Source organism: Pleurodeles waltl, chromosome 7 (genome assembly GCF_031143425.1).
Source record: "Pleurodeles waltl isolate 20211129_DDA chromosome 7, aPleWal1.hap1.20221129, whole genome shotgun sequence".
Lineage (NCBI taxonomy): Eukaryota > Metazoa > Chordata > Amphibia > Caudata > Salamandridae > Pleurodeles > Pleurodeles waltl.
The window spans coordinates 43,683,698-43,710,989 of NC_090446.1; the positions used below are offsets into that span (position 1 = coordinate 43,683,698).

The 27,292-nt window shown below is 45.5% G+C and overlaps 1 protein-coding gene across 1 annotated transcript in view; it reads left to right on the forward strand.

Moving 5' to 3' along the window:
• The window catches only part of LOC138247158 (putative DBH-like monooxygenase protein 2), a 167,578-nt gene that overhangs the window by 57,146 nt on the left and 83,140 nt on the right, over positions 1-27,292 (forward strand). The window contains exons 7-9 of the mRNA XM_069201898.1: positions 1,468-1,634; positions 12,529-12,620; positions 24,965-25,061. Coding sequence (XP_069057999.1) covers positions 1,468-1,634; positions 12,529-12,620; positions 24,965-25,061 — 356 coding nt within the window. The remainder of the gene's footprint in view (positions 1-1,467; positions 1,635-12,528; positions 12,621-24,964; positions 25,062-27,292) is intronic.

Sequence of the window (27,292 nt, forward strand, 5' to 3'; positions counted from 1 at the left end):
AGAAAGAAATTGTATAACTCAAACCAGGGCATGACTTCTACTAGTGGTAACTGGTTGTAAATCTCCTGTCACTAACATGGGATAGGGATTTGAAATACACAGATGGCCCAAGGTAGTTAGAAAATGGTTCTTTAGTAAACCTGGGAATGCACTAAAATCAATTGGTGGATGCTTCGAAATACCCGCACTCCAACCATGGGACACCTACTCAAATGCAGGGTAATGCAGGCATCGATTTACAGGTGCCTTGCATTACGCTGGATTAACTAAGCCACACAGAGCCACGTAATCCCTTGCATCACCTTGCATGACGCAATGGCAATGCAAGAGTTTAGTAAATCTGGGCCTATGTGTATAAATAGATGTGTAATAAAACACTGCTATTTTGGTATATCTTTTTTTCATGATGTAAATTTTGCATTATGAATGAAAGGTGCTCTATTAATTGTATGTAAAATATATGCCATAGGAAGCAATTCATTCTAGCTGTACTGTATTTATTTCTGTTTCTTTTGTGTTAGGTGTTTTGTGTTTAGGGTTCGCCAGGAGTCGCAGCTGCGACCCCTGGCTTTCCCCTTGCAAACCCTTGCACTGCCTTTGCCACTCCTGAGCTCTGAGGTGGTAAAATCAGTGCTTGGAACACAGGGTTAGCTCATCCTAATGGACGTTATTTAGGGCTCCACTTTCCTGGGTGACTGTCAATTGTTTTATTGCACAAATACTGAATAATAATATTAACTCTTTGTGTAATAATTTTTCTATCTCCAGGCTAAGGTAAGTAAAAATGCTTTCAAATGTATGTGGCATGCATGCTTGCGGGTGAGAGTGTGGCTATGTGAGCGCGAATGAGTGAATGTGTGTATGTAAGCATATGTGTGTGAGTCACAGTAAAGAGTAAAGATCAAGTGTCATGTGATGTCATTCCTGCTACCCTTGGCATTCTAGTGTTGACACCCATGGTTACAGGGTGTTCTATTGTGATATATGCCATCTCTAAATTAGGAGGAAACATACGTTTTGCAGGCAAGAAGTCCAACTCAAGCTATGGAAAAAAATCCACATAATCTTCACAGCAATTCATCATATGAACAATTTAAAAGACATTTCATAACTAAGGGCCCGTCTCTTCTCACTACATTCAGAGACAGGCAGCCTTACATTTTCCATTGATCAGAAGAATAAAAACCTTTGCCCCATCTTTACCCATAAACTGTATTTGCAGTATCTTTGATTCAGCACTGAAACAATTATTTCATTTAAGTTGAGTAGGTCTGGTTCAAAGTAGAAGCTGGCAGCTCTTTGTGTACCTGCAGATAAGCAGGGTCCATATCCTGGCAAGCCAGAATAATTCTACAATGATGGGTTTTGTGAATGTCACACTAGAGGGGATTGAACTCAGACAGTTGTGCTATCAATGTAGTAAAACGGTTTTATTAATGGAAGTGTTGTGTGTCTCTTTTCCTCCAGGACTTGTAGACAGCTCTGGCATCCGGATCCTTTACACCCCAGTCGTGAGAGAGTATGATGTTGGGATTCTTATGACGGGGGTTTCACCGGCAGGTTATTCCGTTATCCCTCCAAAGGCTGAATCATTCAACATTTACTCAATCTGCAAAACTGATGTTTTCAGTCAGGTGCATACATGTCTTAACTTAATTTACTTTATTCGTTGTCCAGTGCAGACTGGTACAATGATGCCCCCATTGCTCATTAGAAATTACTAATGTGTGGGCAGAGACACATTGCCAATTTGCTGCACTTTGAAGGACAGACAAGTCTGCTCTCAGATGGGAACTAAGTTGGAGTAGTATGAAATGGGTCTCATTTACAAAGATGTTACGGTAAAATACACTTAGAGTATTCCTGAATGAGTGTAAGTTTGATGTATTCCTGACTTACTCATAAAATTCCTGAGCAAGGATGGAGTACTACAATAGTCATATGTCACACCTACTCATACACCAATCATTGTGAATCTGGACATATATATGTTTTGGAGACTGTTTTACTACATTATGTTTGTCATGCGCCGTAGCTATTGCAATTCATCTTACTTGAGGAATCCCCTAAACATAGTATATGAACACATTTGTCATATTTGTTCAAAATTACCATCTCTACCTACGAATACTACATTAATGCACTCTTTACAAATGGTCCAATAAACTGTGGCCAAATAAACAAACATCTATTTGCATAGCTATTGCAATTATAGCTTTGCCAGAGTTTTCTACACCTGGTAAATATTGGCTGCCATAAGGTCCAACCAATAGATTTAAATCTTGGCAGGCCAACGATACTGACAGATGCCATAAAATATTCAAACATGCACATTTTGGGATGGTAATCACAAAAACCCATATGTAATGTCCTGCACTCAACAAACTGCAATAGCCACTATTCATCAAACCTATTAAATTCTGATCATCTGGGGAATTACATCCCCCACGTGGGGGTGATTAGCATTTCCGTGAGATTGGAAATGGGGAGTAATTATCAGTATCATTGATAGAGCTGAATTTCTTGTATCCCAATCCTTACTAAAATCATCAAAGAGAACTCCACAACCCGCCCCCCCCCCCGGTAGGACACTTTATAGTCGACTTGAAGTGTAAGAAAGGAGCTAACATTGGCAATACATTTCAATTACAGTAAAATCAATATGGCCTCACAAGAATAACAGAAAGGATGGTATCCAAACCGTAGGGGTTTAATAATCTAAATGTATATTTAATCAGAAAAAATATGCAAAATAGAATCACATAAAGCAAGCAAAACACCAAGCAAGCAGGTTCCATAAAGAAACTTCTCTCTTCTAAATAGATTATCGAAAGTAGAAGGGGAAATTGTATGGGGAAGATGTGAGTATCAGATGAACCAAGTTTAAGGTTTGAGGGAAAGTATAAATGCTCAAGCATGAAGCTCAACATTCTGGGCAAGGGAAGTCAGCTGAGACGAGAAGAAGTCTTCTCTCAGAGACATCAGGACGGGGTCTGCTCAACTGTTCTAAAGATTACACAAATAAAGCATGAAAGAAATTTCTAGAAAGCTTTTCCATATCAGTTTCCACCAAATGAACAAATCTGAAGACCGTGTTCTCCGGGAGCAGGTAGTCTATCTAGTTTCCAAGCTCTTAATCAAAGAAGTAACCATCCGGCCAACTTTGGATGTAACATCAATCCAGACTGCTGGGTACCAGAGGGTCTCTCCCATCATCTCAGTCAACTTCTGATTGAAAGCTCAGTCGTCTACTATCCTAATACAGTGCAGGTTAAGCCTATTCTAACTTAATGAGGCACATAAGGAGACACCACCAGAAAAAAACAAAAACAAGGCACTTGCAAGACATTTTATGAAAATGCAACTCAGGCCTGGTTACTAGTTAGGCTAGTTAGGCCAACATTAGATTCAACATAAAAAGATAAGTATTGTTGACAGTATTGACTATATTTAAGAAGGATATACTTTATGACAAATACAGTTATTGTAATTCAACTAAATATATGGGTGGCTCTAATCTACATGTATTGATAGCCACTCACTACACATGATTAATACATTGCATACAGATAAATACAGTTAAATCCACGTTAAGTATATAAATTACATCAAAAGGGGCAGGCACTGAATTACTCTGCTCCACTACCTTAAGTTGACTTATTTAGCAAAATATTGCATTGTTTGCCAACGTTCTGATATTTCTGGAAAAAAGGCCACCAGCCCTGATGTTCGAATATGAGAATGTGAAAAAGTGGGATATTTTTGGACAGAGGCCAGATGTGCAGAATGCAGTAGTGAAACACCTGCTTTTCATAAGCTCTTTCACTGGTCGCTGTCTGTTTGCAGAAATCTATATTGGTACTGGTAGGTGAGTGGGGAGGTCAAGGAAAGTCAAATTGCTGTGTCAATGAGTCAAAGTGGCATTTTGACCTCATATTTAAACAATCTCTGTGGTCATCTTGTAGGGAACATGTCTGTGTGTGGGTTAGAGGGAGACAATGCCACTGGTATATCTGCATGCGGTTTTCAGGATGCTCAAGTATCTCTGCTTAAAGCACATTACCTACTGAGTCATCCTACCCGCTCATATATATTATTATTTTGAACTGACTAGTGCTACTCTAATCCACTTCTGAAGAGTGATAGAGACAGAGACTCTGTTTGATTTCAAATAGAAGGTGGCACCGAAATTTAGATTGCATGATTATTAACTCCTCTCCTGCCCCAATGTTCAGAAGTTTGTTTTAAACTTTAAAAATGTAAATACATTTGTTGTATTGCTTATTGCAGGGAGCCACTTTAAAAGCTTCTAAATGAAACATCAATCTTTAAAGCTCTTGCGATTTTGATTAAATAATACTTTTTAATATCTATCAAAACTTTGAACAAATCCAACATGTTGATATGTTTCATTATTGACTTATCATAAGAATTCCTTTCGCATATACACTTGCTGAAAGATAGATTGAAAAAAAAGTCAAAATCTTCCTTTCTCTCTCTAGATAAAGGGGTTCACCCATGAAAAAAGGAGAACAAATGTGTGCAGAGATCTCTGCCTCTAAATGAGTGTATTTTTCCTACTTTTTTCTATTCACAAAACTTCCTAGTTTATGCCTGGAAGGCGGCCCCAGACAACGTTGTCAGGTGTACTACTGGGAACGCCATGTGACCTTTGAATTGGGGTCCTGTTCCTGCTGTATAGAGAACTCTTCTCAGCTGCAAATAATACATCCCCTGATATACCTCCGTCAAACAATTGTTGCCCAGACATTTTCTTTTTTGATTTGTGTTTTTTGATCATTAGAGAAGTAATTTAACTTCGGTAGACATTGCAGATCTGGGTCTAATTTTTCTGCATGAAATTTTTATTTAAAAATGGCAGATATATAGCAGTGATGATGTAATATTACAGAAACCATGAGACCTATAGACTTTATTTTGGTGTCCAAACATAGTATGTGGGGGTCACGTAGTCTTTTAGAAACAGATAATAACTCCTCAATCAATCAATTAATCAAACATTTGTAAAGCACACTACTCACCTGCTAGGGTCTCAAGGCGCTGAGGGGGGGGGAGGAATAGCAAGGTCTTGAGGCATTTCCTGAAGGTCAGGAGGTCCTGGGTCTGTCGTAGGTGAGGCAGGAGGGAGTTCCACGTCTTGGCGGTGAGGTGGAAAAAGGATCTTCCGCCGGCTGTGGTCTGGCGGATGCGAGGGACGGTGGCGAGGGCAAGGTTGGCGGATCGTAGCTGGCGGTTGGGAGCGTGGAAGGTAAGTTGCTCATTGAGGTAGGCAGGTCCTGCTTTGTGGAGAGCTTTGTGAGTATGGACCAGGAGCTTGAACGTGATCCTCTTGTTGACCGGAAGCCAGTGTAGGTCTCTGAGGTGAGCTGTGATGTGGTCACGGTGAGGGATGCTGAGGATGAGGCATGAGGAGGCATTCTGTATTCGTTGCAGTTTCTTCTGGAGCTTGGCCATTGATCCTACGTAGAGCGTGTTGCCGTAGTCCAGTCTGCTGCTGACGAGGGTGTGGGAGACCGTCTTTCTAGTTTCGGTGGGGATCCATCTGAAGATCTTGCGGAGCATGCGGATGGTGTTGAAACAGGCGGATGAGACGGTGTTGACTTGTTGGGTCACAGTGAGAGATGAGTCAAGTATGAAACCTAGGTTGCGTGCGTGGGTGGTGTGTGTTGGTGCTGTTCCTATGGTGGCAGGCCACCAGGAGTTCTCCCATACGGGGCGGTTGGAGCCGAGGATGAGGATCGCCGTCTTGTCTGAGTTCAGTTTGAGGCGGCTCATCTTCTTCCAGTTGGCAATGGCATGCAGTCCGTCGTGGAGGTTGGTCCTGGCGGTGGCAGGGTCCTTGGTGAGGGAGAGGATCAGCTGGGTGTCGTCTGCGTAGGAGACGATGTTGATGCTGTGGGATCTGACGATGTTGGCGAGCTGAGCCATGTAGATGTTGAAGAGAGTTGGGCTGAGAGGGGATCCTTGGGGAACGCCACAGATGGTCGTGGTGGCTTCAGATAGGAACAGAGGGAGGCAGACTCTCTGGTTTCTGCCAGAGAGGAATGATGTGATCCAGTCCAGGGCCTTCTGGCGGATCCCAATGTCGAAGAGGCATGTGCGCAGGGTATGGTGGCAGACGGTGTCGAAGGCTGCAGAGAGATCTAGGAGGATGAGGGCAGCGGTTTCCCCTTTGTCGAGAATGATCCTGATGTCGTCGGTAGCAGCGATGAGTGTGGTCTCAGTGCTCAGAGCAACCCCTCTGCCAATTTCCAAAATGGCGGCTATAATAGAGGAAGAAGAGACATATATAGAAATGGAACAAATAGTAATGGTTTTTAATTCTTTTATGTATACACCAAATATTATTTATGATCTGAATGTGAAAAAAATAATGTTTATCATTCCTGCTTTAGACACATTTTCATAATACACTTTATTTGTTTCGGCAACCACTCATGGTACATTTGCAGAATGTTGACCATTTGAGAAGAGCATATTGACAGGGACATCTTTTTGTCACACAGGTTTTGCAAGTATACGTACATGTAAGTTCTGTGGGTAGAGGCTTTATGAATGTCGTAGGTTTTAGCACCATATCAATATCTTCCCAACCAAATTCACACAGATCTTTCTCTACATATGCATGATCGAAAACATTTACACATCTACTGATCATGTAGAACGCTCTTTAATGTGTCCACGCACAGAATATGACATCAATGGAAGATTACTTAGCAGGACTGATCTTTTAAACTTACTGTACTGAAGATCATTGTGGGAAAACTGGGCTGATTGCAGAAGCCCCCTAACTTTTTGCCCTCCATTTTTCACTTATGCTGGTGTTTTCCTGACTCTGATGGTGCCCTGGACACTGCTAACTAGTCCCAGCGCCCGTGCTCTGATTAAAATGATTATGCAAATTGGCCTAATTATAATTGGCTGTATCAACCTAACTATAACTCTGTAGTAGTAAAGTCACATCTTTTTTTGTCTCAGCAAATCTTTGAGAAACTTCACAGGTTCAGCAGTTAAAGCTCCAAGCATTTCTCCAATTTTGCTCAGTGTCATCACCCATAAGAATATGTGATAAGAACACAGGGCATCTATGTGTCAAATTCTTAATTCAGAATATGCAGTGGGATTAAGTGTCTTTTCTTGCCTGTTCCATAACGTATCCATAACTTTGACAATTCTTGACTTATGAACATAGCAACAAATCTAAGTAGCACAATAATAACATCTGTCTCATTTGACAGTACAATGACTCGATTGGAACCATTTTGAAAAGCCCACTCAACATCTGGCACAACACAAAAGTCAGCTTCCTCCAATTTGCTGTTAAGTTCTTGAACAATATGGCCCACACCTTTTGAATATATCTCTGCAGGTACCAGCTCCTCATTGACAATCACTCCACTTGCAATAATTTGAAATTCTGTGTTCACTGAAGCATCAGCAATGTTTTGGCGAGTTAACATCTCCAAGTGCACCTTGTTCAACGTTTATGACCAGAATTTATCAAGTTGCACAGGTAGAGGTGTCGAATTTTGATGAAGGCAAGGTCAATTGTTTAACTTGTAGTCACTCGTCTGACTCTCTCACATTCTTTGTCAGATAGTTCAAGATAACCTTCAAAGACAATGTGCAGTTCTTGCAAGGTGCATACTGACTTTGATATCTGGAGAACAGTGACTTCTCCAAAGTTTTGCATGGATGAAATCATGACCATTCACAATAGTCCAGAACAGCAGCAGTTTTCAGTGAGGACACCTTTTCAAATTGAAATTCTTCAGGTGAGATTTTTTTTCTAGCTCTTGTACAAGTTTGAGCTTCATTGGTTTGGTTGCACCATCTCCACAAATAATGAGTTTGTTGGAAGAAGATCATGCAACAGAATGTCCTTGATAAATTCACTCCTTTCTTTTGCTACATCCATTTCTCTATTTGGTAGTTGATTTTTGTTACCTGTTTTGTAGTGGCTGGTTGGGCAAACCTCTTACTATGGCAATTAACGCATGGAAGTTTAGCTTTAGTGATTATGTCAAACAGGTTTTCCTCTTTGAATACAAATCTCTCCTGCTTCATTTCTGCGTATAGTTTCGATCCATGTTCCAGGACATCTAGTAGACATGTCTTTGTATCATTATCTAAATATTGTTAGTCACCAAGTTGTGTAGTCGCACAGGCCGGTCATTTCAAAGGGGTTTGCTTGCTGCTGCATGAAATGAATAAGGAAGTCAACATGTTTATTAAAATGTTCCTTTCTCTTTCCAACAAGTTCGTGGTGAGGAACAGTTTCACAAAGGTCCATTAATTTTGAATTCATCATCTCTCTGAAAACATTGCAAATAGAAAGGACTTCATGGTAAACTAGCTACCATTGAGCAACATATATTAACTTTTATGTGTCTAACCAACAATTCTCTTGGAGCTTTTCTTTGCTCTGGATTGTCTGTTCCAGTTTCATATCTGGAGCCACAACATTGAACGTTCCCTCTCTGTCTTTCACCACAAAATATCTTTGGATGAATTTTCTGTAGAGGTATGTTTTTTCTACTTCTATCTTCTTCACTGTTTCCAAATACCAGGACCCATAAGCCAGGTGGTTTATGCAATCAAATTCATGAAACGCAGTAATCAGTGACCTCCACAGTCTTCACTTGCAGCTCCCAATCACCTTCCTGATCAGCATGTACCACGTTTTTCACTAGAGCCATCATGTGTAAAACGTTTCCCCAGTACTTGCAAAGTTCTGATTTTTCTTCACATTCTTTGACAAATTCAATGAACTTGGGTGTCCGGTTTTCTGATTTTGAGTGTAATGAACATTGCCTCGCTTTGCATTAAGTCTTTTGAATGAAGTGCACCCTATACCTTGTTCACTTCTGAGATAGGATATGCAAAACCTAATTTGTCACTCTTGTTCCAGAAAGCATTCCAATGCAATGTTTCTATAGCCTCAGATATGATGAGCATACCTTGTAACGAATGTTCAGCTCAATACTGACTGGACAGTTTTGCTTCCAAAGATTTCAGCCTCAGTAGGTGCATTGTCTATGCCACATCCACTGAGATAACTTTCTGCAAACCGCAGAGCAACTTTTGTCATGTGGAAAATGGCCATCAATCACCAAATTCTACTGGATTGCTCATAAAAATGCCTGCAACAATACGACCAGCACCTTTATCACAGAAAACTGAGAGGATAGGCTTATCTTCAAGCTTAGCTTGCACATTTTAGACATTTTTTTGAGCTGTATATACTGTTGCATAGTTTGTGACTGGAGATGATAATATGGTAAAAACCCAAGCTTCTTCAGTGGGATGGTATCAGAGCATGAGTTCCCTCCCTCGGGCGAACTGGCTTTTCTTCATCCTTTAGTCCTCACCAAATATGCCATATTATGAATTCAGTCAAATCAGCTTTGTGGACCGCAGCATCAGGTAGAAGAAGATCCATGTCCTCAGACACATTAAAACTTTCTGGTAGACTGGGACATGTTGATGACCTGTAGCGATTTTAAACAAGTTGGCAAGGCAGTTGGGTTATAAGTTTGCAGCTTCATTTGTTTATGCCTACAGCTGAAACAGCTTGTTTTTCAGCAGCTACTTCATTGGTACAGTCTTGAAAAAGCACCATGGCAGTATCATGTCTGCTGGATGTTCCAGACAAAGAAGAGTTGTCTTCAAAATCAAAATTATCAAGAGCAGCAATTGTAAATCCTTTCCTGCCAAAGTGACTTGGAAGTGGTGTGCTGTCAGATCCACAAGATTTTACTGCATGAGCTGCTAACACGTTCCTGTTCCATACTATGGCCCTCATTCCGACCCTGGCGGTCATAGACCGCCAGGGTGGCGAATGACGGAAGCACCGCCAACAGGCTGGCAGTGCTTCATTCGTCATTCTGACCGCGGCGGTAAAGCCGTGGTCGCCCAGCCGGGTCCGGCGGTTTCCCGCCGGATTTCCCCCGGCTGGGAGAATCCTCCATGGCAGCGCTGCAAGCAGCGCCGCCATGGGGATTCTGATCCCCTTCCCGCCAGCCTGTTTCTGGCGGTTTTCACCGCCAGAAAGAGGCTGGCGGGAACGGGTGTCCTGGGGCCCCTCGGGGCCCCTGCACTGCCCATGCCACTGGCATGGGCAGTGCAGGGGCCCCCTAACAGGGTCCCAGCCTGCTTTTCACTGTCTGCCTAGCAGACTGTGAAAAGCGCGACGGGTGCAACTGCACCCGTCGCACACCTGCAACACCGCCGGCTCCATTCGGAGCCGGCTTCAGTGTTGCAGGCCCCTTTCCCGCTGGGCCGGCGGGCGCTACCTTGGCTAGCGCCCGCCGGCCCAGCGGGAAAGTTGGAATGACCCCAGCGGTCTTTTGTCCGCAGAGCGGCCAAATGGCGGTTCCCGCCTGGCGGGCGGCGACCGCCGCCTGCCAATGTTAGAATGAGGGCCTATATCTTCATAACTTTTTGATTCACCAATCCTATTCATTGAAGCGTTTAGCTATCTACTTTAGCAGTTGTTATAGATTGCATGGGTAGTCATCATGTGTAGTGGAGTTTTCTTTTTGCCGTGATGTAATTCATGAAATATGATTAATAAAAGATAGTACATTTGCAGAGCATAAGCCTGTCAGTTCATGGCATTGTCTTTCACTTCTTCACTTATTTCTTCAAAGCAAACATCAATGTTGATAGCTTCTGTTCCGAACTCAAGAACTTCAATTTGTAACAGTTTTGCTTTGCTGATATTAAACAGCGATGTAAAAAATGCTAAGACGACATCAGGCATTCTTGTTGACTCCCATGATTTGCAGATCTCCAGGGCATCACATAATTTGTCATTAAGTCTAAGTCTAAAATCTAAATGTTTCAGGACGTTTCTTAAAATGGTTCCTGCTGATTTTACTGTATCTTCTGATCTTATTTTGGCAGCAAGAACTTCAGGAGTCAAATCAGCTGAGAACACCATAAGTGGCTCGTTCTTTTTGTAAGACTGACAAAAATGAATTCTGACATTGTACATTCTGACCTGAAAAATCTTAATTTGATTATTATGGATTAATACAGTTTCATCAATATTGACCAATATCTCTCTGATCTCACTGAGTTTGAAGCCGTAACCAGCACTCAAGAGTGGCTTTAAAACTTTATTTGCTTTTTCAAAGTGGTTCCATTGCTGCTGGAAGCTCATTTGATGTTCATATTTTCGAATGTATGCATTCATGCGGTTTGGATGGGCATACAAATCTGCTGCAAATACATTCACCTCATTGTTTAGATCAGCTACTCAGCTGAAAACTTCATCTTGGAAGAAACTACCTGCATATAAAAACATGTTTGCCCTTTGAGAATCACATACTCTGTAATTTGTTCTTTTGTCAATCCATTTGGCCCTTGTTCGGGCTAATCCACAGATAACACATTGACGATCCTCTGTTTTCTGATCAGTTGTTTAAGGTGGACGAGAGGTAGCAATCGATCTACAAAGTGGATGGGCAATGGGTTTGGTTGTTGTCGCTTTCTGAAAAGACTCAGATTCCTGTTGTGATTCACTGGTTTCTGCTATTTTTTGACAAAAATGTTCTGGGCTTTTTTTACATTGTACTTTTAGCACTTGTTGTTAGAATGATAAAATATTTGATCTTCTTCACCCATCAGTTTCAATCTTTTGTGAACTTCGTTTTGCAGTATTACTGCAACATCTCAAACTTTCTTCTGTCTAGCCGCAGTTGATGTTAGCTTTTCTTTCAGATTAGTTTGGCATATGACACGTTTTTCTTTGTTGTAGGAGTCCTCAGATTTTGTAGTTAGCAACACTGTCAGGAGGTAAAGATCCTCTGATATCAACTGCTTCTCTCCTGTTTACGAATTTGAAGCAATGGAGAACCTGAAACAAAAACAATATTAAACTTACCAATATGATGGCTAAAACACATCCTTATAGAGCGGCCATTTTGGAGAATGGCAGAATGGTTGCTCTGAGGAGTTATTATCTGTCTCTATAAGACTACTTGACCCCAAAACCTATGTTTTGACACCAAAATCAAGTATATAGGTCTCATGGTTCTTGAAATATTACATCATCATTGCAACACATCCACCATTTTTAAAATGTTCCCCATGTGGAGAAAGCTTGTCCCCGTCACACCGAGCAAATCTGGGAGTGATCTCTGCCCTGTAAATGTATGATAATTTCCAGGGGTAAGGAAAATGGGGTGGACTTTGTACACATGTGTGAGCAACCCCAAACCTCCAGTTCAAACCATGCCTTCAGACTACTACTTCCTTAAATGGGATTTCACCTGTCCACCATACCTTTGTGCATTCCTTGGTGGAGACATAAAAGAAAGTTTAAATAGGAAATAAACATATTTTTATGACCAAATTTTACTTTTTGAATAGGCCCCACACTTTTCCATCCATTCCAATTGCTTACTGCCACCTCCCTTGTTTTAGTGAAGCCAAAGTAAATGGGATGCTGATTTTCAACACTGTTCCCTATCTGACTGTGTCTTCTTTCTAATATTGTAGGTTGCTGGGGAGGCAGTTCCAGATATGCAGGTGTTTGCCAGCATTCTCCATACTCACTTGACTGGAACTGCTGTACAGGTGGCTCAGTACAGGTAGGCTGATTAGACCTCGGATAGACATGAAAATACTGAAGCACCAATAAGAAATGATATACATTGTCTGGGATGTGGCTGGTATCTGTAAGTCAGGTTTTTCATTCATTATTAGCTCTGAAAATGTAGCACTCATAGGAGGGTTGTATGATATTACCACACACACCTTTTCTACGCATTGAGGTTTGCAGCACATGGCCATTACATCGTGGTCTTTTACCACAGAATATAAATATATCTATATATATATATGCATGTATGGGTGTGTGAAAGATATACTTATTTCCTACTGGTGGTCGCCAGTAGGTAGTTAGAGTTAGGACCATGTTTCCATATAAAACGTGTTTTTTTACTTGCCTGTATCTTTGACGAATCTTCACGCCCTTGCCATGCACTGCTAATTACCGCAGTTATTACAGCACTCATGACAACTTCTATAACATTCCTAAAAATATAAATGAAGCATTAGCAGTCAAATTAATGAAGACAACACTGTGCATGGCAGGGGCACGAGTTACAGTTGCCTTAGGGTGCGAGTTATAGTTACTTGAAATATCTCTAACTATAACTGCTGAATCTCTATGGTTTTGTACAAGTAAATTCAGAACCTATCTATTACATCCCTGTAACTTTTGTTTTTACAGTGAATTTCAGTTTTTTTAAATTCTATTTCCTAACTATAATGTCCCTGTAACCTTTGTGTTTTTTTCAATGAATATAAATTTAGGTATGTAGACATATACATACACCCTGGGACATAGCATGAGCAGGCCCTAGGGGGAGGCAGTTACCAGGGCCATCAGTGGCTCCTTGAAGGGGGCAAGTTGTCCCCCTCCAATGGGAAAATAGCCCGGGGAGGTGATGGTCCGGGACTTGGGGTCCAAAATGGACTAGCTTTACATTTTTTACTATTTTGCCCCAGGAGGTGGTGGCCCCTGGGGCTGTGGGGGTGGGGGGCTTTGTGGCCTCCCGCACCAAACTTCTATGATGCCCTGTGGAGGTGGTGGGCCCTGGGACTGCAGGGGGGATGTGCAGCCCCCGCACCTTATTAGTTACATGCCCAGGGAGGAGGTGGTCTCTGGGATAGAGGAGGACACATGGCCCCCCTCCCCGGGGGGGGCAAGAGTCCCCCCTAGAAAAAAAAACACAATGTCACCCGGGGGCTTATTAAAAACAAGAGCGGGAGCCCATACTTGTGTTGTTTTATTTTTCCTGTGAATTTGTGGAGTTGTCACGATTTCACAGTAAAACTTGCTTTTTTTCCCCAAGGGGAGGGGGGTCCCTCTGGGACCACAACACCAGAGGTAAGGGGTCAGGGAGACTCTACCATTTTCTTTTTTTTGTTTTCTTTTTTTTTGTGTTTCTCAAAAACGACAGAATGGATTTACACTAAATAAGTGGTTTGGGCTGTAGCTGCATCTACTAGTCCTATGGGAATTAGCATGGGAAACTCAACTTTTTTGACACCCCCTTTTTCTCTGCCCCCATTTGATGGATCACCCCAAAACTTTCTGTGTACAGCAAGGATCACTGGGGCACTTTTTTTGGAAAATTTGTGAAGATTCGTCAAACTGTGACAAAGATATAGTCAAGTCAAAAAACACTTTTTCAATGGAAACATGGTCCTAACTATACCTACCTAGCGGCAACCACCACTATATATATATATATATATATATATATATATTATCTCTACTCACCCCTAAACAAGAAAAATATATCTTTATTCTCTTTAAATCGAGCCACCGTTAAACCCTACAATCACCTTTACCTCCTTACCTCTACCAACCTTCATACCGTAAAATCACCCTTTCCCCCCATTACCTCTTCACGCAACTAAACTGCATTTTAAAAATGATGGCCCTCATTACAACCCTGGCGGTCGGTGTTAAAGCAGTGGAATAACCGCAAACAGGCCAGCAGTAAAAAAAATGGGATCACGACCACGGCGGAAACCGCCAACACATACAGCCACTTTAACACTCTGACTGCCACAGTGGTAGCAACAAACACCGCAGTCATAACCGCCAACAGACAGGTGGGAGCCAATGTACCGCCCACCCCATTACAACCCGCCCATCCGCCATTTTTTTCGGGGCGGTACCAACGCCATCAAAAGCACGGCAGAAACAGTACACAGAAGGGAAACCACTCACCTCTCGACACACAGCGAAGAACCAGGACGCCATGGAGCCCGAGCTGCAGGTGTTTCCCATGCTGGTGTATCTTCTCATCTACCAGGAGTACGAACGGCAGCGGCAACGACCAGAGTGGGTACTGCAGCTAGCACACAGGGGAGGGGAGGAGGGAAAAGAGAGTTACACACACGCAACACCCCACCCCCACCCTCACCCCCCACACCATACACACAAACACATGCATCAACATTACATTTACACCCCGTAACCCTCTGGAAGTACGCAAGGACAAAAGGAATGGAGTCAAATTAGTGTTATATTAGAAATAGTCAGATATACGTAATAATTTGAAAAACAGTGTTTACAAAAATATACAATATGTACATAAGGCCGTACATTGTCCACTCAAAATGTCCGTGGGTCACTAGGCCAAAACTCATAGGCCAAGCCCAAAATTGACTCCTGCCTCAATACGGAGAGAACACTGCAGGGGCATCAGGTAAAAAACGCACAGGCACCTCAGGGGGACGGGGAGGGGGGGCACCTCAGTTGGATGATGGGAAAACGCCACTGCTCCTCGAGGGGGCTCCATGTCCACAGCGATGTCCTGGGGAGTGCAAAGCCACAGTCTCTCAAGTCTCTCAAGTGGGTGGTTTGCCCACTACTTGCTCCTGGGGAGTGCAAAGCCACAGTCTCTCAAGTCTCTCAAGTGGGTGGTTTGCCCACTGCCTGGTCCTGGGGAGTGCAATGCCACAGTCTCTCAGGTCTCTCAAGTGGGTGGTTTGCCCACTCCCTGCTCCTGGGGAGTGCAAAGCCACAGTCTCTCAAGTCTCTAAAGTGTGTGGTTTGCCCACTGCCTAGTCCTGGGGAGTGCAAAGCCACAGTCTCTCCAGTGGATGCCTTCTTCCACTGGTTCTGGAGGGGGCATTGTGCCCAGTGTGCTTCATCCTGCCAAGGATAGGGTGAGTGGATGCATTTCTCCACTGGTTCTGGAGGGGTCTTGTGCCCAGTGTGCTTCATTCTGCCAAGGATAGGGTGAGTGGATGCATCTCTCCACTGGTTCTGGAGGGGGCCTTGTGCCCAGTGTGCTTCATCCTGACAAGGATAAGGTGAGTGGATGCATCTCTCCACTGGTTCTGGAGGGGGCCTTGTGCCCAGTGTGCCTCATCCTGCCAAGGATAGGGTGAGTGGATGCATTTCTCCACTGGTTCTGGAGGGGGCCTTGTGCCCAGTGTGCTTCATCCTGACAAGGAGGGGCTGAGTAGATGCCTTCTTCCACTGGTTCTGGAGGGGGCTTGTGCCCAGTGATGCAACACTTGGGGTGTGGCAGTTCACAGTCTCTCACCTGGGTGTCTCAGGCATGAGATTTGCAGGGACCAGGATGCATGATAGTCCTTGGAGGCAGGGTTAGAGTCCATCCGGCGGAGGCTACGGCTGCACAGTTGTGGCAGTGCCGGTGCTGGTGGGGGTGCTGCCAGTGGTGGAGGGAGGCTCCAGCCCCTCTTCTGCAGCCTCGGACGGCCGCCCACTGGGGCTTCTGCTGCTGGCTGTGGTGCTACTGTCAGCGGTGCAGGTGGCGGTGCTTGCGGTGGTGGCTGCAGCAGTGCTAGCGATGGTGCAGGTGGCGGTGGCGGTGCTGCCCGCGGTGCAGGTGCTGGTGCTGCCAGTGGTGGGGGGAGGCTCCAGCCCTTCTCCTGCCGCCTCAGACGGCTGCCCACTGGGGCTGCTGCTGCTGACAGTAGTGGTGCTTGCAGCGGTGCAGGTGGCAGTGCTTGCGGCAGTGCCAGCGGCGGGGCTGCTGGCGGTGCTGGCTGCGGTGCTGGTGGTTGTGGTGGTTGCCACCAGGCGTTCACCTGCAGCCTCGGACGGCTGAAGTGCCTTGCCTGATGTTTTGTGCCCCTTCCTCACCTTGGCAGATGGTGGTGTGACCTTGGGTCTGGCAGCTGGAGTCTTTAAGGTGGCCTTGCTGGGTGGTTGGGGCTCCTTCCCCTTGCTGGCTGCTGTCCCCTTCTTCACCTTGGCAGGTGGCGGAATGGTTTTGGCCTTGGCAGGGGTTGGTGGCACACTGGCTGGGCTGACGGGTTCCCCCTTTGAGCCTCTTGTCAGCTGCAGGAACCACAGCGGACGTGGACTTGGTGGCTGAGGTGCTGGGCTGGGTTTTGGCCACCCTGGCCCGAGGGGAAGGACGGTGGGGGGGAGGGGTAGGGAAGAGGTCAATGTTTGCCAGGAAAGGCTTCTTAGGGACACTGGGGCGGGAAGAGGGAGAAGGTCTGGGAGTGGAGAAAGAGGGAGTGGTTGTAGGAGGTGTCTGTCTGCTGAGTTTGGGTGCAGGTGCTTGGGCTGGGTGCTGTTGTGAGGCGGATGCTTTTTGGGTGGGTGGGTGCTTGCGTTTGTGTACTTTGGGAGGAGGGGTCACAGACACAGTGGGAGAGGACACAGGGACATGTGCATGGATGTGGGGGTGGTGACTGCCAGTGAGGAGTGTGTAGTGATGGGCGTGCTGGTGATGGAAGTAGTGGATGAGGATGTAGTGCATGCAGGTGTGAGTGGAGACGCTACTGGGAGGGAGGTGGACGACGAGGAGGAGGGGGACACAGTGGAGGCAGTGGATGTTGGTGTGTCTGCATGGGGATGGTGCTTGTGTGAGTGCCTGTGAGATGAAGTGTGGTGCTTGTGTTTGCCAGATCCACTTCTGTGTGTTGATTTGGGTGAATGCTGGTCTGAAGTTGTGCTTGCGATACGCTGGGGTTTAGGGGATTAGGTCTGGATAGAGGAATTTGGAGGGGGAGGCTAGAGACAGGAACAATGGCTGCCATCAGTGTGGAGGCCAGAGCCTGAAATGCTCTCTGTTGGGCCGCCACACCAGAGTGAATGCCCTCCAGGTATGCATTTGTTTGTTGCAAATGCCTCTCAACACCCTGGATGGCATTCAGAATGGTTGACTGCCCAACAGTGAGGGATCTCAGGAGGTCAATAGGCTCCTCGCTGAGGCAGCAGGGCTGACTGGGGCAGGGCCTGATGTGCCTGGGGCGAAGGAGATCCCCACCTGCCTGGGTGAGCGGACACGGGAAACACGCTGAGGGGCTGCTGGGAGGGTGGTGCTGGTAGGGGGGGTGGCGGCTGTACTTGTTGTTGGGGTGGGCACAGAGTTGTCCGCCACCGCCAGGGAGCTTCCATCAGAGGAGGAGTCGCTGTCTGTAGTGTCCCCTCCTGTCCCCAATGTGGTACTCCCATCGCCCTCTGTCCCACTGGTGCTCTCACCGTTGGTGGATTCAGCCTCCAGGCCCATGTGGGATACAGCTCCCTCCGTCGCCGGGGCCTCTGCTCCTCTACCAGATGATGCGAATGCACACAAGGACATGGTGACAAAACAAAAAGGGGGGGAGAGACAGAGGATACACTTGGTCAATGCCAGCAACAAGACTTCCGTTGGCATACACAACTCACAGGGAACAGCCCTATGCACTATTCCATGCACTACCAGTTAGAATGATAGTCACCAGCCCATGGGGTACAGTGCCTAACGCCATCAGCTGCACACCTGAAACAAACAGGGCCCTGACCAGTAGTAGATGCACTATTGGGGTTGGAGTGCTTCAGAGCCTGCCCAACAAGGGACATACCCTGCCATGTTCGCCCTGGCCTAGGGGCACCCACAGTCCACATCCCCACCCAGGTCAACCCTTAACGCGTGCAAAATAATGATTTTACATTTGTACTCACCCCCTTGTGGCTGCTGTGATGCCCTCAGGCGCCCATCCAACTCCGGATAGGCCACTGCCAGGATGCGGAACATCAGGTGGGTCACTGTACGATGGGCACCCCTTCCTCGTTGGGAGGCCTGCCCCAGCTGGGCCTCCACCGTCTTACTTGCCCAGCGGTGCAGGTCCTCCCACCGTTTGCGGCAGTGGGTGCCCTGCCTGTCAAAGACCCCCAGGGTCCGCACCTCCTTGGCAATGGCACGCCAAATACCCTTTTTCTGATGGGCGCTGACCTGCATGAAAAAGACAGCAGAAAAGGGAATTAGTTAACCGTCCGGAACGTCACACTCATGGCCCACCATATCCCTCCGAACCCCTTACGCACATACATTGACCACCATACATGCAGCACTCTGGCCAGGACGCCTCAGCCCCCCCTCACTTGTGGCTTACACACTCAGCACTCCATACATTCATGGCCCACGCATCATGCTCACAGAGTACTCACATGTTTGTCTGGAGGGCCGCAGAGTAACGTGTACTGGGGTAGGACCCCGTCCACCAGTCTCTCCAACTCCTCCGCAGTGAAGGCAGGGCCCTTTCCCCAGACACATGAGCCATTGTCGCTTCCAGACACAGGTCACAGCAGCACATGCAGTGTAGGTCCTCTCCTGTTGAAGGTCAGGTAGCAAGTGAGTGAATAGATAACAAATGGCGGTCACGTCCATGGCAGTGCGTACCGTCACCGCCGGCGTACATCGCCATTGGCTCTTGGAACCCATAGGGCCCAATAATGACCAATGCGAAGTTGCACGGCGGTCATCGACCACCTACCGCAACGGTGCACAACGCCAGTGGAATTACCTCATTTCCATTTGTCCCTCCTCACAGGTCAGCAGCCGCCATTTCAGGGGGGCACAGGCCATGGTACCTAACTGCGTCACAGCGACTGACTCTCAGATTCACATACTGGTTCTGTAAAGGAAAAGATGCTATTTCAATAGATGTGTGTATATGACATTCTGCTCACGATTTTCCTCCATACAACCGCTGAGGCTGAATATGAGATGGAGACATCCTCCAGTGTAGAGACCCCTGGTGGACCTTGCGACAATGGAGGGCAGACACATTATACTAACTTACAGACTTGATCCGGCCACAATCCAAGAAATGTGTGCCCAATTGGAGCCAGACCTGATGTCAGCTATCCGCCAGCTCACAGGTATCCCCCCTCTAGTGCAGGTCCTGTCAGTGCTCTATTTCCTGGCAAGTGGTTCCTTCCAAACAAGAGTGGCCATGGCATCAGGGATGTGTCAGCCAATGTTCTCCAACGTGTTGACCAGAGTGTTGTCAGCTCTGCTGAAACACATGGGCAGCTACATTGTATTCCCCCAGGTGTAGGATTTGGCCACAGTGAAAGCTGACTTTTATGCCCTGGGACATATCCCCAACATCATTGGTGCCATTGATGGTACACATGTAGCATTTGTCCCCCCCCAGGAGAAATATGCAAGTGTTCAGGAATAGGAAAAGCTGTCACTCTATGAATGTGCAGATGGTGTGTTTGGCGGACCAGTACATCTCCCATGTGAATGCCAAGTATCCTGGCTCTGTGCATGACGCATGTCTCTTGAGGAATAAGCAGCATCTCATATGTGACGGGCCAACTCCAGAGGCACCGGGTGTGGCTAATAGGTGAGCCCCAGTATAAGTTGGTGTATGGGTATGGGGTTGTCCCTAAGGGTGAGTGTGTGTCTAACAGTTGTCCCTCGATGTTTTCAGGTGACTCTAGTTACCCCAACCTCTCATGGCTACTGACCCCTGTGAGGAATGCCAGGACAAGGGCAGAGGAACGTTACAATGAGGCACATGGGAGAACAAGGAGGATTATTGAGCGGACCTTCGGCCTCCTGAAGGCCAGGTTCCGGTGCATCCATCTGACAGGCGGATCCCTGTACTACTCACCCAAGAAGGTGTGCCATATCATTGTTGCATGTTGCATGTTGATGTTGCTCAACCTGGCCTTGAGACGCCATGTGCCTTTTCTGCAGGAGGATCAGCCTGGAGGTGGTCTTGTGGCAGCGGTTGAGCCTGTGGACAGTGAGGAAGAGGAGTCAGAGGAAGAAGATGTGGACAACAGAAGTAATATTATACAGCAGTACTTCCAGTGACACATAGGTAAGACACTGTAACGTCACTTAACTTTTCAGTTTTCTGTTGAACACTGCAATGGCAGCCTGATTTCCCTATGTCTATGGCCACTTATTGTACCCTTTGGCATCTCTATTTTCAGATCTCTGTGGCCCACTCTAGCTCCTGGTATGTTTACTACTGCCCACTAAAGGTTATTCCAATGTGTATATATAACTGTACATATGACTTGCAATGTTTTCAAAATGTTGTACTAATACATATTTGAATCATTTGACAGACTCCAGATTTGTACTTGTTCCATGGGTGTATATTTAAGTGCTCATAAGTAGAGGGGGATGTGGAATGGGCTGGGGTGATGGTGGAGGAATGTCCAGTTAGAGTCCAGTCTCTTGGTATCATAGGTGCATTGTCCAATGGGGCATAGGAATGGGAGTAATGGCAGTTCAAGGTGGACAGGGTGACAGAGTGGGACAGAAGGGTGACAATCAGGAGAGTCTTATTTCCTGGCCGGGGTGTTTGCAATTTTCTCTGGCTTCTGCCTGGATCGCAGGGCCCATTTGCGGGGTGGTTCTCCTTCTGCAGGGGGTGGGGTGCTGGTGGCCTGCTGGTCCTGTGGCAGGGCCTCCTGTCCACTAGCGCGGGGGGACGTGGAGGGCCGTTCTTCGGTGTGGCTAGTGTCAGGGGCCCATTGGTGTGCCACTGCCTCCCTCATGGTGTTGGCCATGTCAGCCAGCACCCCTGCATTGGTGACCAGGATGGTGTAGATGTGTTTGAGATCCTCCCTGATCCCCAGGTACTGTCCCTCCTGCAGCCGCTGGGTCTCCTGCAACTTGGCCAGTATCTGGCGCATGGTCTCCTGGGAATGGTGGTATGCTCCCAGGATGTTGGTGAGTGCCTCCTGGAGAGTGGGATCCCTGGGCCTATCCTCCCCCTGTCGCACAGCAGTCCTCCCAGCTTCCCTGTTGTCCTGTGCCTCTGTCCCCTGAACAGTGTGCCCAATGCCACTGACCCCAGGTCCCTGATCGCCCTGTGTTTGTGGGGTTGCCTGCGGTCCCTGTAGTGGTAGACACACTGCTGATTGCCGTGTCCCGGTGACAGTGGCATGGGCCCGCTGGATGGGTGCTGTGGTGGTGTTTCCAGAGGGGGGAGGCTCTTTGGTGGGTTGGGACTGTGGCAAGGTAGCCGACTGTCCAGAAGTCCCTGATGGGCCAGGTTGGTCATCGTGATCCAGGCGTGCAGAGCTGCTGTCATCACCGTGGGCCTCTTCTGGGGGGGGACTGGATGTTGCTGGCAACTCCTCTCCGGTGACATTGAGTAGGGGTCCTGTGGGGATGAAAATGCAGTGTTATTGTATCTGCGTGTGACATCTTGTGCATGGGTGTGTTTCCCTGTATGTTTGTGATTGCCCTGTCAGCTTTGCCTTGTGTGCGTGGTGATTTTGTGGGCTAGCTGATTCTCTCTAATGGCCATGCTGTGGTGATGGGTGTCCATACAGGTCTGTGAGTGGTGTCCATGCATTGGTGTTGCATGCAGGGATTGGTATTGGGATGGGTGGGTTGTGATGGTGGGGTATATGTGAGGTGATGGAGTGATGGGAGTGAGGGTAAGGGTGGGGGTATGTGATGGTGTCTTGCAACCACGGCACGCACCTTCCCCTGTAGGTCATTCCACCTCTTCCTGATGTCATCCCTTGTTCTGGGGTGCTGTCCCACGGCGTTGACCCTGTCCACGATTCTCTGCCATAGTTCCATCTTCCTAGCAATGGACGTCTGTGGCACCCGTGATCCGAATAGCTATGGCTCTACCCGGATAATTTCCTTCATCATGACCCTTAGCTCCTCCTCTGAAAACCTAAGGTGTCTTTGGGGTGCCATGGATGTGGTGTGAGGATGTGTGGGGTGATGTGTGTGGTGATGTGTTGGGGTGTGTGGTTTGAGGTGCGTGGATGGTGTATGGGTGATGGTGTTCTGTGGCTCAGATTGAGTGGGTGCTCCTGGCTTGTGTCTCTCTCTGTTTGCTATCTTTTTTTGTTGTTGAAAGGGTTATGGGTAATGTGGGTGTGTATTTTATATTGGATTGTGTGTGTGGTGTGTGTATGTGTGTCAGGTGTGTGTAGTTTGAATTGTCCAATGTGGTGGTGTTTTGTAATTGTGTGTGTATTTTGAGCGCAGCGGTGTGTACCGCCAATGGTTTACCGCGGTTGAAAGACCACTGCGGTGATTCGTGGGTCTTGATACTGTGGGCGTATTCCTGTTGGCGTAACGGTGTGGGTTTTGGTACTGCCAATTTATCACTGACCTTTGGTCTGGCGGACTTGTGTGTGTGTCTGTATAGTGGTGGATTTCTCTGTGTAGGTCATAATACCCGTAGCGGAATACTGCTGCGGTCATGGTATGTTGGCGGCCGTCAGCACAGCGGTAGGCGGCATTTACCACCAGGCTTGTAATGAGGGCCTATGTCATTTTAAAAAATGCCTACCCACTTGGTAAAGTACTGTGTGTTAAAGGTACTAAAACATACCTGGGTGGTACCTTCCTCCCTGGTAAAGGCAGACATGATGAAAGATTTGTGATAAAGGCAATTTCCCTCACAGGAGTTCACTTTTTTTCAGTTTCTTATTCCAGGCTTCAGTTAACTTCTATTTTGTTTCTTATTCCAGAATTCAAATTGGTAGTCCACATCAACTTTGGGAGGATTCAGATTTTTAGGTTGCACCGTCAGAGTAACATGGCAATACAATGGGGAACAAATAACCGGATGCTGTGTCCTTGCCCCACAGGAGTTTATCATTATGTCAATAAAGGGAATATATTCCTGTAAAAAGCAAAAGTCACAATATTAAGAGTGATTGACTTGTGACCACTTCTTTAGGCCAATAAGGATGGTGGGTTCCTGGCCCAGACTAAGAATGCTTTGATGAAACTGGTCAATGGATTAATAAACCTTTTGAAATTGAACATGGTATTAAAACAGGGCCATTTGCTGATGGATAACACATTTATGAACACAATAGGGGGTCAAGTCATTGCCACTGTCAAATCATTTGATTTTCTAAGAACTACATTTGGTGTCATGATTATACAGGATTCCATTTGGGAGTAAGAAAGTCTATCTTCTGGGTTTATAAAAATATGAGCTTATTTATAAGCACTCAAGAAAGAAAGATGTAATTGGATTTGAAAGTTCACACTACATTCTGTTTTCAGATAATTTGCCCTTCTACCATATTTGGCACCTCTCATTGGGTTGCATATAAATGATTTCTAGGAATTGCCAATCAAATCTGATGTTGTGGGGGGTGGCGTTTCTCTGAGAGTTGGTGGAAAATGGTTCCAGAATACAGGGGTGTATTCTGCATAGTGCCCCGGGAGCACCATAGGCGGGTGTGCCCTATCTGGACACCTCTGGTGTTCTATGCCATTACAGAACGGACCACAAATGTATGTGTGGTACCTTCTGTAATACTGATAGTGCTGGCACACATGTAGAGCCAGTGTTCTCTGGAGAGTGTGTTTGCTTGTTTGCATGTAGGCATGGCCAATACAAATGAGTGACCCAATTGGTTTTGCTATTAACCCTATTATAGTCGTGAACACAAAGGCAAACAGGCCACTATGGGGCACACTGACAGTGTGCCAAAAAGAGGAGGTGCATTGTTTGTATGATGACTGAGGGTAGCCCTCTGTTGTTGTCGAAGGTGATCCCTTGGACTCCCCAGGCTTCCCCCTCAGGTCCGTGCAATCACTCACTGCACCCGCCTGCAAGGGAATCTCTACATTAAAATGCTGTTGCCTGCACTTTGAAAAATAGAGGTCATGCAAGCATCTGCTCCATAGTTCACTGAATGCTCTGCCCCCACACAGGTTTGTGGCTCCCCAGGGAGCAGCACAGTCATAATGATAAGGAGCACTGTTTGAGTCTGCACCATGTTTCAGTCAGCACCACCACCACCACGCACAGCTTTTGAAAGGTGTGCCTGGAGTACACTAGGACAATGTGCCTCTTCTGTTTTTTTTAACTTGGATGCCAAAACTATGCTCTCAGAATTAAGAGCTTGGATTATTGAATTTAACACAAATCCAGAATTCAGCATGCCTAATGAGATATAGAATTGTCACAATTTTACTAAACTGCATTCTTGCTCTTGACAACTTAATGAGGGCACTAAAATAGGACGGATGTTGCTCATTTATGAATACGTCAATCACTGTCCTAGCACATTACATCCTTGTTGCTGACACCTATAACCATGTATAAATCTAGGGAAAGCACTTCCATAAATCCAAGCCAAACAGTATACTGAAGATGTTGGTAAAATGAGAGAGCTCTGAACTACCTTTATTCCTACAAGGAATGGAACTCAGCTAGGATTCGTGAGCCGTGATATGAGCTACGACTTCAGCCTGCAAGAAACACGATACCTGCCAGAAATCAAAGCCATTAAAGTGGTAAGGCCATAACTTAACCCTTTATACTTTCACACATAAAAAAATGCATAACATAACTGAAAGGCGTGTTATTAAAAAATAATCACAAGTAAAACTGTCATATCTGTTAAATGTTTTGATTTTTTAATTGTTTACTGCAATTATTTTTTATTGTTATTTTGTTGCATATGCTTTCAGTAAAAATTAAAACTATAACCACTGCTTAAACTTGCGAAGGACAGACATATTGTCTGATTGGTTCAATGTGCTACGAGAATGCTTGTGATAAGAAGCTTTGTCTCCCTAAGAAGACTTTGTGGGTAGGATGTTTCTGCTGTCAATTTGAATTAATGTTAAGCCTTTAATTAATTTAAAAAAGTAAACTTTAGATTATATGTAGACCAGCCTTGCTTTAGTAGAAGTGTTGCATTTTACAGATAAAAATTTTTTTTAATGCCATCAATGATGTAATTTGAGATGTAATCAGTGAGTGATGTCAGATATGAGGTCATAAAAAGTGCATTGCAGGGACTTAATTTATAGTTAGTGCTGCTAACTATAACAGGTGAATTTCTGCGTGTGTTTTTAGTTCAAAATATTAATGGTGTCATTGACAAATTCACCTATTTATAACATTAATTTAACTGTTGTTTTTTTCAGTGAATTTTTACAGTTTTTTTCTTTTTTTTTTTAATGAAAACAGACCTTTTTTCTCACACTTAACAATAGTGTTGCTTTGACCTTATTTTTTCAATGTATATCCTATTTATAAAAAAATATATATATATATATGTTACAGAGTGAGGGTAGCCTTTCTGTAGTTATTCTTAGGGTGACCAGAGATAGGAATTTTTGGGATCTCTTTTGTCCCTTTATGATTTAGCACTAGGGGTGTAAAGTTTTCTCCGCTGGCAGAGTTCGCAGGTTTTCCCCACTCCGAGTTTTTTTCGCAAGCGGCTCGCAAATGTTAAGATGGTGAGTGAGAGTGAGAAACAATGTGCACTAGACCGCCTACCAGCGAGGTTTCTCAAAACGGGCAGTCGCGGCAGGCCAATACCGCCCACATTGAGAAAGTTGTAACTCGCCTAGTGAAAGTTGCTGCTCGAGTACATAATCCACTCGAGCAGCAGAAAGAAGCAGCTTCTTCTGGCATGCCACGTGGTGCAGTTCACGACAAGTTCCCAATGCTAAAAATCAGCGCTAGTACAAGATGGTCCAAAATTCCACTGATCGCAGTACACCGCAAAATCTTGCAGTTTTTAGGTAACTCTGTGTAATTCTGCAGGGTAAAACTCTGCCAGTTCTGCCCACCCCTACTTTATACACGTTTGACGAATGTGCGTGAAACTTTGCAGACCTGCTGCCCCTGTTTCGTTTTGAGAGGACTAAACATTTCACATCATTTGGTTAAGGGGATGCAAAGAAAAAGGAGGATCCCAAAACGGGTTTCAAATCCAATGCACTAGCTATAGGTTTTTGTATTTCGCATAGCACAAAAACCATCAGCTGGACTTTTGTGAAATTTGGTAGTATTACATATTAGGTAGCACAGATGACTCTGAGGGGTACTGCAGGTAAGTAGAGTGACTACATTTTAATTTGTAAGGTTTTTCAACTTTTGTAGCACAATACTACTAAAAGTAGCAAGGAAGCCCAAAGATTAACCTATACTCCATATTCAAAGTTTCAGATTTACTACATGAACAATTGAAAGACCCATTTATGTGCACATGCTAATTGAAACCTATAAACAAATACATGACATATAGAATACATCTTAATCTATATAACTTTACTTAGCATGCTCTCTGGCTCACAAAAAACTGTGCCCGACAAGACAAACAAAAAACATCCTTTTAGACTTGACAGCCTTAGGGTGGTCACCCCTAACTTTTTGCCTGCCTCCCTCCACTTTTTGGATACTGTTTTTGCTGTTTTTTAGACTCTGCACACTTTACCACTGCCAACCAGTGCTAAAGTGCATATGCTCTCTCCCTTTAAACATGGTAACATTGGACCTTACCCAATTGGACTATTTAATTCTCCCTAGTAGAGTGTACTATGTGTGCCCAGGGCCTGTAGATTAAATGCTACTAGTGGGCCTGCAGCACTGATTGTGCCACTCACTTAAGTAGCCCCTTAACCTTGTCTCGGGCCTGCCATTGCAGGGCCTGTGTGTACAGTTTCACTGCCAATTTGACTTGGCATTTAAAAGTACTTGCTAAGCCTAAAACTCCCCTTTTTCTACATAT